The sequence below is a fragment of the Hirundo rustica genome, chromosome 24, assembly GCF_015227805.2.
Source record: "Hirundo rustica isolate bHirRus1 chromosome 24, bHirRus1.pri.v3, whole genome shotgun sequence".
Classification (NCBI taxonomy): Eukaryota; Metazoa; Chordata; class Aves; order Passeriformes; family Hirundinidae; genus Hirundo; species Hirundo rustica.
In genome coordinates, this window is record NC_053473.1 from 4524386 (window position 1) to 4542575 (window position 18190).

At 56.6% G+C, this 18190-nt stretch overlaps 1 protein-coding gene across 1 annotated transcript; it reads right to left on the reverse strand.

The window, feature by feature from the left end:
- Positions 1-1305: 1305 nt before the first annotated feature.
- Positions 1306-17549, reverse strand: WNT2B (Wnt family member 2B). The gene is made up of 5 exons (XM_040085466.2): positions 17351-17549; positions 5778-5998; positions 3988-4265; positions 3319-3583; positions 1306-2265 (listed from the first exon to the last, which is right to left on the reverse strand). Exons 1-5 carry the CDS (start codon positions 17512-17514, stop codon positions 2036-2038), a joined length of 1158 nt encoding a protein of 385 aa, XP_039941400.1. The 5' UTR covers positions 17515-17549; the 3' UTR covers positions 1306-2035.
- Positions 17550-18190: the final 641 nt, after the last annotated feature.

The following is an 18190-nucleotide window of genomic DNA, read 5'->3' on the forward strand; positions in this document are numbered from 1 at the left end:
TCCCCACTTAAACTATTTCCCAGGGCCATTGAGTAAAATCCCTCTTTGGAGATGCTCTTGGTGCAGTAGCTGATGGGTGGCTTAGGACCAGAATAATCTTCTTTGCCTTAATCCCATCCTGCTCCTTTGACCTTCCTTCAGATTCTGCTCTTGTAGCCTGCTCAGCTCCCTCTTGCCCACACATCTCACCGCTTCCAGGAGCAAACCCCAGCTCCTTGGAGACCTCTGGCAGCACTAAAGCAGACCCTGGCAAAAAGCATTTGCAGGTGAATGTCCCTGTTGACTTGGCCTTTCTTATTGTTATAAATTTGGAACTTCCAGGAAAACTTCCTCTGCGTGAAACGTCCTTCCTTGCCCATCAGCATGATGCTGGGCAGTATTAGGGAAATGAAGCCCATTTTTCCTGGCTCAGGGAGGAAGCACAGCCCTGCCTGGGGCAAAGTGCACCCTAGCTCAGGTGGGGGAACTGCAGGAGCACCCTCAGCCTCAGGAATTGCGATGATTAAGATAATTAGATAATTTTTTTTTTTTTTTTTTTTTCCTTCACCTGGGTCAGTTTAGTTTCCAGAGTCAACTGTTATACACTGTATTTGTTTGTGTGCACTGGGACCTTTTGACCGGACTCTAGAAAATATCTGTACACTAAATAAAGCATTTTTGTAAAGTCTGCTTGCTCGAATTGGTGGAAAAAAGAGGAAATTTGTAGAGATGAGGCGTGGATCCTTGTAACTTACCTACCAGCAGCTCTGCAGCTGCCTTCCCCTCCTCTCATCCACTTCAATTTTAGCTGATTATGTTTCGAGGGTTTGGGGTTTTTTAATGGGAGAGATTTGGAAGTTTATCTAGCATCTCCTGCTCCACCCAGTGCTATAGAACCGGGGTTTGGTTTGGGTGGTGCAGGACTTTAAAGCTTACCTTGTTCCACCCCCTGCCATGGGCAGGGACACATTCCACTCAGCCAGCTTGGTCCAAGCCCTGTCCAACCTGGCCTTGAACACTTTTGGGGATGGGGCATCCACATGTTTGAAGTGTGATGCTGCTGAGAAAGGATTCCCCTGGGGCTTTGGATGCTCAGCTCTCTAGGAAGCTTTGGGACAGCGGGAGCTGCAGAGAGCAGGGAAGAGAAACGCTGCAGGCTGGTTCCTGCTCTGGGGAGGTGCCCTGCTGAGTGTGTAGGAATTCAAAGCGCAAAGGACGTAATTTTCTGATATAGGTTTATAATGAATTTTGACTTAAAATAATAAGCAGTATACACAACATACACGTGAGTTGTACAGAGACGCTGTTGTATCGCTGACTCCAGAACCTACCAGCGAGTTCACAGGTTTCATTTACTCTCTCAAGCCCCGTGTGTCCACCAGCACCTAGAGGTGGCCTTTGTCTCCGTGCAGTCCTTCACAGGGTTCAGTTCCAAGCTACAGCTCCACTTCTCCCCTGTGCTGGGGACACAGGGACAAGCCCGGTGCGGAGGTGACTCTTGCTCAGTGGGGTTAGTGACGTGCCAGGTCTGCTTGAGGGAAACGCAGGTATCACGGAACTGTCTTAGGGATTCACAACACCCTTCCTCTGGCCTCGCAAAAAAAGAAAAAGCAAGAATGCTTTCACAAGAGTAGATTATTCTGAACTAGTGTTTTTTTTTTTGCTGGTGAAGCTTTACTGTAAGGTAGATTCTCTGGGGAGGTGCAGGATTCCTCAGCCATCACGTCCCGACAGTCAGTCCTCCGAGTCTGTACTGGTTGCACCGTCCCTTCGCAAAGAGAACCTTTGCAGGTTCACAGTTTAAGCAAGGATCGCAGCCTCCTGCTAGATCAGGGATTAGTTCTGCTGAGCACATTGAAGGGCCCACACTACCTCCTGGGAACTGTAGTCCTTTCCTTAGTGCTTTGTAGAATTAATTAAATAAAAGCCATGCAGTTGAACTACAGCTCCCAGAGCATCACGGCCCTCAGGGCACAGGGGTTTTTAAAAAAAAAAAAAGAAAGAAAAATCGCAAGGGGGGATGGCAGTGGCTTCTTCCCTCAGCGCTCACGTCTCGTCAGGTCTGGTCCAACCACTCGGCCCGTTTGGGTGCTTTACACGTGTGCACGTCCACAGTGTCCTCGCACTCCTTGCAGCGCACAGCGCAGCACCAGTGGAACTTGCACTCGCACTTGGTGACGCGGGTGACGCGCGTGGTGTCGTAGCCCTGCCCGCAGCACATCACCTCGCAGCCGTCCGTCCCGCGCGACACCTTGTTGCACACCCGGCCAGCCGTGCCCAGGGAGCCTGGGGAAGGAAGCCAGAGCGGGTCAGGGTGTTCTTCTCCACCGTGTTCCAGCAGTTCCCCGCCCACCCACCTGCAGGGGTTCCTGGGTGAGACTGGGGCATCTCCGTCTGCAAGTGGGGAGCTTGGGTGTGGCTGCTTTAGTGGGGAAATCCCGTTGTTCTGTCGCAGCACGTGCTGCACTGGGGTCTCCGAAGGCAGCACTTCGAAGCCTGCACTCGCTGTGTTTTATGGACATGGGATGCCACAAGCCCGGCCAGGGATGCGGCTTCGGTGTCTCTCGTGTCCCTCATGATGGAGGGTTGGAATGAGATGATCTTTCACGTCCCTTCCAACCCGAAACATTCTGGGTTTCTGTGACGATCTGCATGCCCCCCTTCCCATGCCCAAGCCCGGGTTTGCTGCTGCCAGAGTGTAAGAGTGGCAGGGGACAGGGGTGGGTGCTCTGCAGCCCCTCCGTGCCTCAGGGGGCCCCTGGAGCTGTGTGTGCCCACCGAGCCAGGCTTTGCAGCTGGCAAAGCTCAGAATGCCCTCTCTGCTCGGGCTGAGGAGGGCTGAGGTTGGCAGGACCACGAGCTCCCCACCGAGCTCCCACGGCTGCTGCAAACTAAACTGGGAATGCTCCAGGCTGAGAAACCATTGGTCACCTCTGCAGGAGTCCAGCAGCCCTGGCGCCTCTTCCCCGCTCTCATCCCAGCCTCGGGCTGTGTTCAGAGGAGCAGCAGGCAGCCTGTGCACGGAACAGGCCCTGCTGCCTGCTCGAGGGAGCTTTGCTCTGCAGAAGATGGGCTCTGAGGATACACTCCGCTCCTGGGATGACCAGAAGCCTGAGGGGTTTGGGGCCTTGGCGTAAAGCCTGGGGATTTTGGACAAATGCAGTCCTGCCTGTGCAGGTGTGGGGTGCTCTGGGGACTCTGGGTCTGGGTAACCCCTCTCTAAAGACTGGGGTTGGGTGGGGGAGCTGAGCCCCCAGGCTGGGCCAGCTGGGAGCTGCTGGCCTGTGGGGAAGGGAGGAAGATTTGCTTTTGGGTAATGACTGGAGCTCTGGGTTTTACCTGCTGACTTGTCCATCACGCAGTAATCGGGTGAGTTCTCAAAATAGACCAGATCTGTTTTTGTGGGCTTCCTGAAGTTCTTGTTGGCCACTGTGAAGCCAGTGCCATCCTGATTCATCGTCACCTGGATGGCTCCGTTGTATTTCTTCCTTAGGTAATCCCCTGTTTTTCGAAAATCTGACATTGCCAGCCAACAAGTCCTTAGTGTGCAGGAGCCGCTGACCCCGTGGCATTTGCACTCCAGCTTCAGGAAGCGCTTCACAGCCTGTGGGAAGAGGGATGGGTAAGGACCAGTGATCACCCTGGCCATCAGACACTGCACCAGTGTCTACTCATTCCTGGTGCAGCTTTCAGCCCTTGGCTGTGTGGGAGGGGGCTCCTAATGGGAGAGGGGGCTGTGTCACGGAGGTCACTGATGCCAACATCAGCAAGGACACGGGACGCAAAGGTGAGCAAGGTCCTGCCATCCCCGTGGGGCCATTCCCCAAAGCGTGCAGGGGAGCACTGGGAAGGCAGGGCAGCATCCAGCCTTATCCGCAGCAGGAACCGCTCTCCAAAGATGCCCAAGGTCCCGATTCTCTGGCCAAGCTGTCCCAGCTGCCCAGTCCCCTACGGAAGGTCGCAGTGGGACGAGCCAGCGCTGGGCTCCGCTGCAGGGGCTGCACTCACCATCCTCCCGCAGCGGTTGTTGTGCAGGTTCATCAGCGCCCGGGCATCCTTCACTTTTTTCTCCTTGGCATCCACGAAGGCTTTGGCAAAGCGGATCCCGTAGTTGATGTTGTCGCTGCAGCCGCCCCAGTCGAACTCCCCGCGCTCGTCCTTGGAGCGGCCCCTCTTGAGCGGGTCACAGCTGCAGACCTTGAGGTCGCCTTGGCTGCACGCCCGCGTGATGGCATAGACCACCCCGGCCGAGGAGATGGCGTAGACGAAGGCGGCCTCCCTGCTGCCTGCCGTGGGGAGAGGAACAGGGACGGGTTGTGAGCGTGCCGGGCTGCGCCGAGTGCCTGCAGCCCACGAAGAACCAGGGCACGGGGAGCGAGACCATCCTGGATGTGGGTAAGCCAAGCCCAGCCATTTCTGCCGACCACGATGTGCAGCCTCGGCTTCCCTGGAGCCCTTCAGGCTGACTGCAACGCTCAGGGTGCCCACAGGTGCTGAGACCAGCCAGCACCCTTCCACCAGGGCCGCTCCCCTCCCTCCTGTGGGTGCGTGGAGGCAGCGCCGGCTCTGGCTGGGCTCGGCTCTCCCCGCGCAGCACAGCTTGCCGCCTGCGATTTTATGTCTCTGGTTCGAGTTCGCAGCTGTTTTTATAATGTTGTAAAAGAAGCTGCAAATCAAAACCATGCTACTCTTCGTTTCGAGAGCCTTTGAAAGCAACTTCAAAGGCAGCAGAGCTCTCTTTGGGTCTCGCAGGATGGGGCTGTGGCGAGGAGCTTTCATCATTCCCCATCCTCTGCCAGGAGGGGATGCGAGCAGCAGAAAAGGTGCCGTGACGGGAACAGAGAGGCTGAGCAGGCAGGCTGCAGCATGGCAGGGTGAATGCTGCACTCAGCATTCCGGTCCCAGTCAGGTCAGGCACCTGGCTCGTGGCTCTGCTGCTTGTCCACCCCACGGGCAGCTGCCCCATCCCCTCCAGCCAGGAGCAAGCCCCCCACTCACCGGCTCCTTCTGTGGTGCTCACGTGTCCTCCATACGAGCTGTGAGTGGAAAGACTCTTCCAGCCGCTTTTGATTTGGAGGCCACATGGCTGGATGCTCCCAGCACGTCATGGGATGCAGCAGCATCTGTCCTGCAGTGCTGCTGCCTGCGCCGGGGCTTGTGCCAGCTCCCAGGGCCTGTCTGCTCCCAGAGCACTCCCAGGGCAGCTGGAGCCCAGGATGCTGCTCCTGCTCTGGAACCGCCCCATCCCTGTCCCCATCGTGCTTTTCCTCTTTGTTCCTCGGGTACGTTTCCTGGTGTTGTATCCGTCCCTCACCTGGGGTGGGAAGATCTCCCCCGGCCAGGGCCGTGCCCAGTGCTTTGTGCAGGGCTGGCACCTGCCCCAGGGCCATGGTCCTCCTCCACCTCGGAGCCTGAAGCGAGGACTGGAGCTGCATCTGTGCCTTGCCTCCCTTGCCATGCGAGGGAACAGCCAGTTCCCACGTGAATTGCTGAGTCCTGGCCAACCCCGCTCTCCAAATATTTATATATCCCATTACTGTTTACATATGAGCCTGTTCTCTGGAGGTGTCTCCTCCTTCCCCCTTCTCCCCCAGTGCTCCCCCTGCTCCATCTCATCTGGTGCAGCTATTCCAAACGCGGCGCTCTGCTCCCATTACTACTTGATTAATTTACAAGGAAAGGCAAAGCTCTCCTCAGGGAGTAATCCAAGCCACCGGGCATGGCAGCCCTGTGGGAGGAGAGACTCTCCCAGGAAGACGAGGCCCATGGTGGTGGGAAGGGGACAGGGCAGAACCTACTTCGCAGCATGACCCTGCCGAAGACAGTGTGGTCCCGGTCCAGGGTGCTGCAGTTCCAGCGGTGGTGCCGGAATTGGTGCTGGCACTCCCGGATCCACTCCTTGGCTCCCTCCCCAACCGACTGCATGATGTCAGGGTACCTCTGGCAGAGCTGTCGCTGCTTGTTCACCAGCCCGGGGATGTTGTCACAGATCACCCTCGCGCCCAGAGCCCCGATGTACCTGCGAGAGAGAACGGTACCACGTTACTGCCCTGCCTGCACGGGGGAGTCACGGAATCACTGAATGTCCTGATCACAGGGACCATCGAGTCCAGCTCCTGGCCGTGCACAGGACACCCCCAAACTCCCACCTTGTGACTGAGAGTATTGTCTAAACACTTCTTGGGCTCTGGCAGCCTTGGGGCCGTGATCACAGCCCTGGGAAGATTGTTCAGCACCCCATCACCTTCTGGGAGAAGAACCTTGTCCCAATATCCAGCCTAAACCTCCCCTGACACGGCTCCAGGCGTTGCCTTGGCTCCTGTCCCTGGTCACAGAGAGCAGAGATCAGAGCTGCCCCTCCACTACCCCTCAGGAGGGGAAGCTGCAGACCCCAGCGAGGTCTGACCTCAGCGTCCTCCAGCTGAACAAACCAAGTGACTCCAGGTCCTCACCCTGCTTGGTGTGTCTTACGTTGAAGCCTAGCTTTCCCTCTTTCCTTCCTATCTGTGTCAGAGCTGCTCCAGGCTCTGCCCAGAGCGTCTCCACACAGCAGTGCATCCCCTTGCAGCATCCCCTTGGCACGGGCGAGCTGTGGGGCACACGTGGAGACCTGCCTGGGGCTGTGGTTCATGGACAGGGCACAGCTGAGCCATCACAGCCTTTTTGTTTAGTAAGATAATCCCGGGATGCACCAGCCGGGAGCAAGCAGAGCTTTTCCCCGTGTGTCCATCACTGCAGGAAGGAGCGAGGAGTCTGTGGAGCCCGTGTCCCGCAGCAGACAGCCAGCTCCGGGTGCTGCGGGTCACGGGACGTCTCCCGTAAGCCCGGGCTGCGTCAACTCCTGGGGCAGCAGCAGAGAAACTTGCTGATGTGCAAAACCTCCCTCCCACCCTCTTCCCAACACCCCAGCCCCACGCTGCCGCCCAGCCCTGCTGAGCGCAGCAGGATGGAGCCCGGCTGAGCCCGGCGCGGCTCCTGCCGGCTCTGCCCCGTCTCCTGCCCGCGTCCGTCAGGAGCGGCCGTGGCACAGACACCTGTGGCACGCTCAGGTGAGGGAGGAAGAGGAGCAGGTGCTGCCCTCCTTACCCGCACCGTTATCCCCCAGCTGTCGATTCCTCTCTGTGCATCTCCTGAACATTCCCTCTCATGCCCTGAAGCTCCATAACCGGTAGAACCCCGCTGTGGCTCCTGTCTTTCCTGGCCCCCGCCTGGTTCCCGGTCCCCTCGCTGCAGCAGCGGGGAGAGAGCAGAACTGGCAGCACAGAGACAAGGCACACACAGCAGCCCGCCAGAGCCCGGCTAAGCCCCACGGGCAGCTTTCCACAGCCACGGGGGAGGGACCTGAGCTCTGCCCCGCACTCTCACACCACCCCGGACAATGGCAGCAACATGGAATTTTCCATCCCCGTCAGCTCCCGCCTGCACCACCCGCTCGCCCCTCTGGCTGCTTGTGCCTGGGGAGGATTTTTGCCACAGAGCACGGAGCTGGGATTCTGGCTGGAAGGGATGAGGTTTGGGTGATATTCAGATTTTTTTCTAACCCCCAGACTGGAAGCAAAAAGTCTTCCTTCAATAATAATAAAAAGCAATAAGCTTGGACAATATTTCATTGTCTCTCTCTGGACATGTTCTCTCAGTTCTATTCCACCCCCGAGAGAGCTCCCAGGCTCAGGAAAGCCCTGCAAGCACAGAAAGCAACGGGATCTGTTCTGTCTTTTAAAATATTTTGTTTAAATGCTGGCAGAAGCACAAGGTCATCTCGGGCTGGAGCTGAGGATAATAAACCCAGCTCCCCGTGGCTTTGCGAGCCCAGACTCCAAGGGGCAGCGAGCATTATCGTCACAGGCACGCTCACCAGCCTTTCGCCCTGAAGCAGAGGAACAGCAGAAGCTCTTTGGGGAAGAAAAGCCAACAGGAGCTCCTCAAGCACTGCCGACTGTGGATGTTTCCCTGCCTTGCTTTGAGAGCAGCCCGTTCCTCCCCATGGCGGGCAGGACAGGGCAGAGGAGCACCCCAGCAGCCGGATGATGGCACGGTGGCATCGAGTGGGACTGCAGAATTCCTACGGGGAAGCATGGACAGATTCCCCGGCCCTAAATTCCTTCTGCCCAGCCAGGATGGGGATGGCTGGCAGGAGCAGTGATGAGATGCTGGGAGGCAGCAGGCTGCAGGATGGAGGAGCAGAAGTAGCCAAAGCTCCTCTTTGCTGGGGAAAAGTGACGCTGGGGAAGCTGGAAAAGGTGAAATGTCCTGTGATGAGCCACCTCACCAGGGACCTTGTGGGGACCCCATCCCCTGCCTTCTGCCAGCACTGCTGAGCTGGGGCACTGCTCTGCAGCCACAGCAGTGGGCTGGGACACAGCAGTTGGCAGCAGAGCTGCCTCCCGGGCTGCAGAGTGATGGATAAAGCACTAACACCATCCCCTGGGAGACCGAGATCAAGGGAAACCCTCCAGACAAGATAAACACTAGGCACTCCCTTTTTCACACTGGAAGCTAATTACTTCTCCTTAATTCTCCTGCCAAATACCCAGATCAGAGCAAACATTACGGGCAGGAGAAAGTGGAAGCGGAGCAGCGTGAAGGGCACCGACTGCTGCAGTAGCACCTCTCCTTGTGCATCCCAGAACTGCCAAGGTCAGCGCCTGCATCTCCCCTCGCCCGTGGCAGTGGATTTGCAACAGCACTTACAGGATTCCATCAGTTTATGTACTGAAATCCAACACACAACTGAAGGGAAAATTCCTCCCGTGTCCTGGAAAGGCTGTGGTTATCTCGGCAAAGACAAAAGCTTCCACTTGGTGAGAAATGCTCCAGTCGGGTTCAGTTACTCTGAAATGGAGCAAGGCGAGGAACATCAGAAAATTGTGCCAAGCAGAGTTTTGGGAGGGGAAAAAACCCAAACATTTGTTTTGGATAGATGAAAGCATCTCTTCCAATTTTATTTTTCAAAATCTGTGACATTTTAAAAACACTGCAATGGGAAAGACAATGGATGTTCTCAGAAGTCCCCAGCTGCCTTATCAGAACTTTGTTTTCAAACAAATGAAGCTGTGCTGGAAGTGGCACACTTCTGCAGCGCTGTACTCTGGGGGAATCTGCATTTTTTCCAGCTTTAAAAAAAAAAACAACAAACCACAAAACCCAAGCCTTGAGTTCAGAAAAGTCTGTGACAGATAACTTCTGATGCTAGAGGCTACCCAGGCCTGGACTTCAGGGCTGGGAGGAGAGAGGCAGAAGCAGGAGCTGGTCAGCCTGCAGTGAGAAGGAGCTGGGAGTCCAGGAAGAAGGAAATTCATAATTAAGTGCACGTGGGGATAACAATCCCCCACCCTGTCCAACGGGATTCCATACGCTGCTGCCTCCTGAGGGAGCAGAAAGCCCTGGCATTGCCAAGCGCCGAGCTCTTTGCCCAGCTCAGATGGGAGCCTGGCACAATCCCTCTGACCACCCTGGGCTGATGACGCTGCAGTGTCACCTCTTGCCGATCAGCGTGCAGTTCCGAGCTGGGTGCATTTCATCATTTTCCCCCGGAGTTCTGCTGCCAGGAGCCGGGAGCGAGGCACCGCGCCGTGAGACACGCGCTGGATCTCCCGCTCTCCCTTCCTCCCTTCTCGCATCAGCGGAGGATGGAGACTCCGTGTTCCAAGGGCAGGTGCTTTTGGAGATTTCGAGGTCAAGCCCTCGTCCTCGCTGCAAGCTGCGGGGACGCATGCAGAGGCACGGCTGCAGCAAGCTCATCCCGACATCCCAACATCCCAACGTCCCGCCAGCGCCGAGGCACGAGGGAACAGGAGACAACCGTCACGCGCCGCCTTCCAAGCTGTTGTTCTTGTGGAGAGTCTGCTGACTTTGGCTCTTGTAAACAAGGAGAAACCTAAATTGCTTCTAAGATAAACACGCAAATCGGAGGCAGACGCATCTATTTGCTTGGTAGCGTGCGGGCTGTGCTGACCCCCTCCCACGGCTCGGCTCCGTGCTGGATGCGTCCTGCTCCTCCTGGGCTTCCCACAAGAGCCCGCCCGGCCTCGCCACCTCCCCGCAGGCTGCCCTGGCCCGTGCCGTGCCTCTGTCCCCTGCTCAGGTGACAATCTGAACAGCCCAGAGCCTCTGTGTGCTCACTGGGAGGTACCAGCCAGGAAATGCCCCTGGGAAAATGAGGTTTTGAAGTAGGAAATTAATTTAATGGGGATTCGTAAAATTACGCGGAATCAGAAACTGTGCTGCTGCTCTTCCGTGATACCAAGGTGCTCCTGCAAAATAAGCGAGTGCCCCTAATTCAGTTTCCAGTGGGATTTGTACTGGACATGGCTTTAGCTAAGATTTCATTTTTCACCATTTCAGAAGGCATTGGAAAACCTATTTGAACATGGCTTGATTTTAAAAGGGCAATCTTTGGAATTGCCATTCTCAGACAAATCAAGATTTTAGTGCTCTGAATTGAACAGCTGCTTGAAACGTCATAAATTCCCATTGTGGGCTGCACCGACACCATTAAAGGCACAGTTTTAAATTAGATTAATAGAAGCTAAGCTTAACTAAAATCACTGTCACCTCTTTGCATGGGAGAAGGATGTCTGTGCAAGCAGCTCTGGTGATGCAGCAGGCCAGGATCCAGGCGTGAGGAAGCTCAGGGAGCCCACGACTGGTCCCTGTGACAGACCAGGGACTGACAAAGAACCAGTGCAGGAGGCTTCATCACTCGTTAATGTCACTTATTAATGTAGAGAGAGTTTGTGGGTGAAAACTCGAGGATCCCATAACTTTTCCAGCAGTTTGTACCTCCTTGTTTGGAGGCAGAGCTTGTTTGGGAAGAGGAGCGTGGGTGGACACAGAGCCCAGGGTCAGGAGGAGCTCTGTCAGCACCGTGAGCCCCTTCAGCACGATGCCTTTGAGGTGGAGGGATGCTCCTTCATCTCGAAGGGTCTTAGCGATGGCAGCAGCTCTGACACCCCAGGTAATGGGTTTTCAGCTGCAGAATTTGCCTTTCCTGGCACAGCCACTCCCTGCCAAGGTGTGCTCAGCTGGGGAAAGGACACCTGGAATCCCTTGGACCCCTGGCATGTCATCTGCTCCCGGGGGTTGTGGACAGCTTTAAAAGAGCTCTGAGGCTGAGAAGAGAACACGGTCTGGCTCTTGGTGGCATCAGAGGCTGTTGCAGTCCATCCCCTGGGGAGAGTGATTCTGTTCCCCATTGCTCTGTAACAGCTTTGGCAGTCCTGAAGGATCAGCTTGGGAGCCAGACTGTCCTGGCTGCTGCTCCCTTCCCATCCCACTGAGTCCTCATGAAATCTGGATTTTGGAGGGAGCCTGGAAAGCCGTGGGCAGCTGTTGGAGACAGCTTGTGCAGATAGGATCAAATCCAACATCCCTGCCTCTCTGCCTGCTAAAGAGCAAATTCCATCATGCCTGGCAGCATTTCACCTCCTCGAGTTCTTTGCATACTTCCCAAGGATGCTGCACCTTCCTTCCTCTGCTCTCCCCGCTGTGGCAGACAAATCACAGCCAATTGCCAAGCACTTCGGGCTGCAAGGTGCTATAAACATCTGAGATATTATTTTAGTGTTCCAAACCCTGAGTATTTTATTAAGCCCCACTGGGAACAGGGCCATCCTGGCCTGCTGGAATTGTTAACGCCTTTGAGTGATTAATAGTCCTAATTTCCTCACTTAGAGCCACTACTCTGCATGTTGAGAGCCTTAGTCTCACTTCAATAATTTTTAATATCATAATGCTGAGCGACTACCAGTGCCACTCAAGGGACATGTTTCTCATTTTCTGCACCGTTATCTTCCTCTTTCTTGTGCATCCCTCTTTTAAAGTTGTCTGCCTTCAGGTCCTGGTCAGAGGCCCCTCTCTGTGGTTTTCCTGCACCCTGTGCAGTCAGTGGGATGTAATTTCAGCGAGGAAACACTGTGGTCCTGGGGAGATGGAGCAGATGGGTGCTGCAGTCTGCTGTCCCCGTGCAGATGTGGGAGGCTTTGCTCTTGGCATCTTGCATCAGAGGAATCCGAAAACTGAGGTCTGAAAACTTTGCTCAGCACTGGGTGAGAGCTGCTCCTCAGGGACATCGTTGGTGGTGCATGAATACAAAATAATTGCTCATTAAAAATAGGCTTTTTCCTTAAGAACCAATTTTTTTCTCCCCAGATTTCAAAGTCCCTTGCTAAGAGGCAGGGAGGTAAGACATCCCCTTGTAATAAAGCTGGATGTACAATTCCCTTTTCCGTGGCACATCCTGTGTGTTGGGTGTGAGCTGCTCCAAGAAGCTGTGTTTCCGTGGGCTCTGGCCCAGCACAGATCCCCTCATGGCACTGCTGAAATCACTTTTGGTAATAGTGAAAGCTAATGAGTTTGGAAGAGCAGAAGGATTTTTTTTTTTTTTTTCCCTTTCTTCATTTCTTTCTAAGAAAGATTTCCCATAGGTGAAAGTGACCCTAATGAAAAATGGACTAAGCAGCACAGTTAGGATTATTATAACGGCGCAGAGCGACTGAGAGAACCCATCTGTTCCCTCCAGCCTAACCAAGAACACCAGGGCTGCTTGCAAAGGCCACGGGGTTCATTCTCCATCAGTCTGACATTACTTTAAAACTTATTTTTCACAGCATGGCTGCCTGGAGAGCCGGAGCAGCGGAGCGCCTCAGGATAAAGACTTCCTGGTCACTGACCTCCTGCTTTTATTGCCATGCAAAGTGCTCTGCAACAACAAACTGACAGCCGGGGCCAACACCCCGGAGATCTCCGTGTCCCAAGCGCTGCACGTCCTCTCCCCTTGGAGGTGGCAAGTTGCGCTGCTGGAACTTTGTCCCCTGTCCCTGCCTGTGGCAGAGGGGCTGGAACTAGATGCTTTTAGGGCCCTTCCAACCCCTTCTGTGATTCTGTGGTTCTGTGATTCTGTGGTTCTGTGATTCTGTGATTCTGTGATTCTGTGATTCTGTGCCCGCCAAGATGGAAAGGGTGAGGAGCTGCTCGGCAGCAGAAGCGCTGCTGGCGGAGGCAGTGGCTCCTGCACGGCACAGGATGGGACCACAGCTACGGACACGGAGCCCCCACACAGCCTGCGAGAGCCTCTACCAGCAAAGAGCTCCGGGGGCTGCTGGGGGTCTGCCCGGCTGAGACTGGCACGGAGGGGAGCAGCGGCACCCCCGCGCCCCGGCGCGTTACACGGCGGGCTGCGGAGCTCCTCCACGCAGCTGTCTTTCCCTTGGCTTAATTTCAGACATTCCTATTCATGCTATTTCCCCTCCCACACACCTTAGCATGATGCCTGCTTAAATGAGCCTCTCTCTCCTCCAGCCCGTGTCCACACCGGCTCCGTTTTCCCATCGCTCCTCGTGCCCGTCCGCTGGAGCACGAACAGCACCGGTGTCACGGTGGAGACACCTGGCAAATCCTGGAGAGGAGCGCTGGTGGGAGCACAGCCAACAACCCATGGTGCTGGGAACGTCCCCTTCTCCATCTGCAGTGGGGGTGTCCTTGCCAAACCCTCGGCCGGAGCCCGGCGCCGAGTCCAGGGGTTGCTCTGGCACAGAGAGACCCACGGGCACTCCTGCTTCACGGTCTGCCCTTGGTACATTTTCCGTGCCCATAAACGCACTCCTCCTTCCCTGGCCACGGAAGGGAGCAGGACCACGATGGCTGCCTGACTCTGGACCGGTCATCCCTCAAAATCCCCACATGGGCATCACACCCTGGGATGCATCAGCTCTCTCGGAGCCCCCATATCCTGACAGCACCATGGGTAGCCCCATGTGGTTGCCAGGCTCCCACACGCTCTCCAACCCACACCCAAACTTGCGATCCTCTTCCTTCCACAGATTTGTTTTATCTCTTTGGGAGCCTGATGCCTCCCATCTGTTCCAATGCCAGATGAAATTAAATATTTGTAGTTTCCAAGGGCTGTGGTTAGCAATAAACAAGTTAGCTAACAAGGATTTGGTGTGCTGGGGGGCTGGCGGGGGTCCGTGTGGGTTGCAGGAGTGTGGGTGTGTGCGAGGGTGAGATGCAGGAGGGTATACAGGGCTTTGTGTACATTTTTCTTTAACCAAACCTTTAATTTCAGAATGCCTTTCCACACCAGAACGGCTCTCCGGGCTCCCAACCGCGACTCAACTCTACTTAGCTATTTACACCAAGTTTGTTTATTGCACAGTTTATATTTATAAGCAACATTTGTCTAATCTCCCAAATCTTTCCAAAGGAATTTCGGAGGCCGCTTTTGGGGTCTGACAGCCTGTGGGGCACAGCCCTGCCAGCCGCCGTGCCCGGACGATGCTGCTCTCCCTACCCAGCTGCGCCCAAGTGTAAACGGGATTTAGGGATTTTCCCGTCGCATTCCTTCTTAATTTCTGTCCGTGTTTCAGCCGGTATTTTGTTGCTAAGTAACACTTTGGAAGTTTTTTTTGGTTTTTTGTGGTTTTTTTTTGCAAGGGCGCTGCTCCCCGCAGCCGCAGCCACCCCGCTGTCGCTGTTAGTCACGGTGGCCACAACCACAGAGGCCAAAAACCACGCTGTCCCCAACCTGTCCCCTCTGCCCGGGCTCTGAGCACGTGCTCACGCACACACACGCGCCCACGGCCACTCTTTTGGGTGCCAAAGTTCACCAATTCCTCGGCGTTTGTGTGAGGCGGTTGGGCCGTGCCTGACGTCACTGAAAATTAATAATTTGCAGTTGTTTAGAAGAAACATTTGGTTGATATTTCCTTTCCATGTACTGTGATCAGAGGGGACCCGGTTTTTCCTATTAAACTACTTAAAAAGTTGACTCTGAAAATGAAAAGCATTTCCTCTAGTTCCACAAGTTTATTGTGTGTGAATCCCTAGAAGAATTTGGCAATAATAATTAAAATAAGGAACGATGATGCACCACCAAATGTATTTACTGTAATATCAGTGGTGCTAAAGATGTGCTTGGAAACCTATGCAGATCACTGAACAACTTTTTCCCAAACCACAGCTGGCTGAAACCATTTTCAGTAAAACACAATTTCATCTAAACACGCTATTTTATCAGGACTGACACGTCCAGCACAACAGCGCTTGGTTCAATTTAGGCTTTTCTCAGGAATGCTCTGCTTTCCAGAAGAGAAAGTTCAATTGAAAGTGTGAATCTTAAGAGCTTAATATATTCCACTTCTAATTTTTTTTTTTTTTTTTTCTGTTTTAAGAGCCATGTATTTAAGCTCCTTGGGACCGATACTGCTTGGCAAAAACATCCCCAGGCTGAGTGGGGGCTGCCCTGCTCTCCTCTGCTCTCCCCCTCGAGCTGCCAGCCGGGATCGGGCCTGCAAGCTGAGAACACAAACTGCTGTGGGAGCTAAATCTAGCTTCCTCCAAACAAGCCACAGCTACCGAGGCTTAAAACGTGGCTGGTTTTCCTCCCGCTTGCTGGGAAGCGACACGCACTTGGAACGAGGGCAGACCGCGGCGGAGCCCTTGTGGGGAGCAGTGGGGTGCGACAGCAGGGGAAACAGTGGTTTCAACACTCCTCCTAAAGAAGGAATTTTCACCCCTCAGGCAGCATCCACGTGTGTTACCAGAACTGCCCATCTCCGGGCACATGATGCTGTGACTACTCCATTTTTGGTTTTTTCCCAGCCGTGTTATCCCGTGCGCCCACTCCTCAGCTCTAACAGACCTCTAACAGCCCCCGCGATAACGGAAATAATGGAAATAATTCAACTTCTCCACCCTTCCTTCCTTCCTTCCTTCCTTCCTCAGTTTTAGCAACCTCACCTTGCCCACAGAAGCCGCCCTGCCTTCACCTGCCCTGCTGGGCTGGGGCAGAGCTGGCTCCTGGAGCCAGCTCAGTGCTTGTACCAACCTGAGGCTCCCCAGCAAGTGACTCATTTTCTCTCACAATAATTCCAGCTCCCCTCGGCTGACCAGGCTTCGGGAAACCTCCTCCGGGCATGGCTGCGAACAGCTTCGCTCTTTCTACTTTTCCTTTTGCCCCCTCCAAAGCATTTTCCGGCCTCTCGAAGAAGCTGCTTTTGTGCTCGCTTTGCCAGCAGCTGCCCCAGCAGCTCGTCCCTCGCACTCCGCGCTCCCTCCTGGCCCCGCAGCTTTCCCACCCGCCTTTCTCACCCTGGCATCGCTCTCCTAGGGATGCCAGCCCGGCCAGGGCTGCCACACGCCCAGGCGTGCTCTGGAACACCGGGAATGCTTGTGCTATCTGCACGACCATGAAGTGCTGCCGGGCCCTTACAGAGTGCTTCACGGTAGCTGAGGATTTCCAGAAACCGCCGTGTTCTTTCAGGGGCAGATGGGTTGAATTTGATTAAGTTTTGCCTCATCCGCCGTGATCTGTTAATGATGATGAGATTGGCACGGGAAACGCTGTTTTCCACAGGATTAGAAAGGACTTTTATAGGGTGGGGGACGCTGGGAACTTTTCTGCAGCCAACTATTTTTCTCTTCCCCAGTGTTGCTGAACTACTGAAACAGCGCAGGGTCGCTTGGAAAACTTCTCGATCCTTGTTTTGCTAATTAATGTCATTCCGCACAGACGAATTTTCACTGTTACACGAACCGGGGCAGGAGGAGACCGATTTCCAGAAGATTTTTGTTATGGCGTAATTTCTGTCTGTTACAAAGCCTCGTCTTATCTAAAGGAAAGGGGACATCAACTCCGCTTCCCTGGGGCGATGTCACTGTGCAGGAAACACCGCAGCCCGGAGGGATGGAGCTCCGGCGGGGTCGGGGTGGATCAGGGGGTCCAAGCTGCAGTCTCTTCCCCTGTCTAAATCCTACCGGGGGGCTCATAAACCCTGCGGGGGGGCTCATCAACCCTGCCGGGGGGCTCATCAACCCTGCCGGGGGACTCATCAACCCTGCCGGGGGGCTCATCAACCCTGCCGGGGGGCTCATCCCGCTCCTCGCCGTGTCCGGGGAGGGATGGCTGGCGGAGGAGCCACCGCGCCTTGGGCTCCCCGACAGACCCAGTGGTCCCATCAGGTCCCATCCCCAAGGAAGGAGCGGCGGCATTTTCGGGGCGCGGGGCGCCCCTGACGGCTGCGGTGGCGGGGAAAGGCTCGGCACCGGCCCCGGGACGGTTCCGTCTCCGCCTCTCCGCTCCGGGAGCCCGGGACGCGGCCGGAGCCGCGCAGGTGGAGCCGCGGGGATCCCGCACGATCCCGGCCGGTCCCCGCCGGCTCCCGCAGCCGCACGTCGGGAGCTGGGAGCCGGCACTGCGGGCGCTCGCTGCGCTCCCACCCCTACTCGGTATTCCCCGTCCCCATCCACGTCCCCGCGCCTGTTCCCGTTCTCATCCCTATCTCCATCCCCGTCTCCATTTCCATCCCCGTCCCTCGACCGCGCCCCGGGACCGTCGGGGCGGCGGCGGCGGCCGTCGCGGGGATTCACTCACCACCACGAGGAGTCGGCGCGGGGCGTCAGGGCGAGCAGGAGGAGGACGAGGGGAAGGCAAAGCCGGGGGGCCGCGCCCGCCGTCCGAGGGAAGGCTCCGCACTCCGCACGCCCGGGGGCCACGGCAATCCCAGGAGACGCTTCCAGGCGGTTTGGGCTGAGCATATCTCTCCGGGGCGGGGTCCAGACGGAGAAATGACCGGGGAAGGGGGTCCTGCCCGCGCTCCCCTCGGGGCACTGCCCGTCACAGCCCCGCGGCGCGTCCGCCGGCTCCGCGCTGCTGAGCGAGCCCCGGCTGGGCCCCCGCGCCCAGGCTCATGCTGCTGCGGGGGGCGGCGGGGCCGGGCCGGGCCGGACCGGGGGGGGGGGGCTCCCCGAGGGGCTGCGGGGCTCTCAGCGGGGCCGGCACCCCCCGCACGGAGCGGGGCTGGCGGCGAGGCCGGGCCGGGCCATGGAGGTCCTTGCGCGGAGGGCGAGGGCGCTCTGGGGATGGGAGCTCGGGGGCCGCGGCCAAATATTGCCGGCGCCCGCCGTGCTGCGGGCTCTCATTGGGCAGAGTCAGAGACGCGGAGCCGCCGCTCCGGCCCGACCGACCCCCGCCTCCCCGAGGGCACGTCGGACAGCCCCCTCCGGGCTCCCGGCCCACGCAGCCGCCCCGCACCGGGGCCGCTCCCACCGCCGCGCCCGCACCCGCGGGGATGCGGAGAGGAGCCGCCGGTCGCGGCCGCCCCGTCGGGCCCCGCCCGGGGAAGGGGCTCGGCGGGATGCGGGATGCGGGATGCGGGATGCGGGGGCCGGCTCCGCCCGCGCTCGCCCCCGCCAGGTGTCACTGCTGGGTGGG

Excerpts from the sequence above, each read along its gene's own strand:
- WNT2B (XM_040085466.2), bottom strand. The coding sequence starts at position 17,514 with ATGCTCAGCCCAAACCGCCTGGAAGCGTCTCCTGGGATTGCCGTGGCC. Across the intron at positions 5,999-17,350 it reads CGCGCCGACTCCTCGTGGTG|GTACATCGGGGCTCTGGGCG; the intron begins GTGAGTGAATCC and ends TCTCTCTCGCAG. Across the intron at positions 2,266-3,318 it reads CGTGATGGACAAGTCAGCAG|GCTCCCTGGGCACGGCTGGC; the intron begins GTAAAACCCAGA and ends TTCCTTCCCCAG.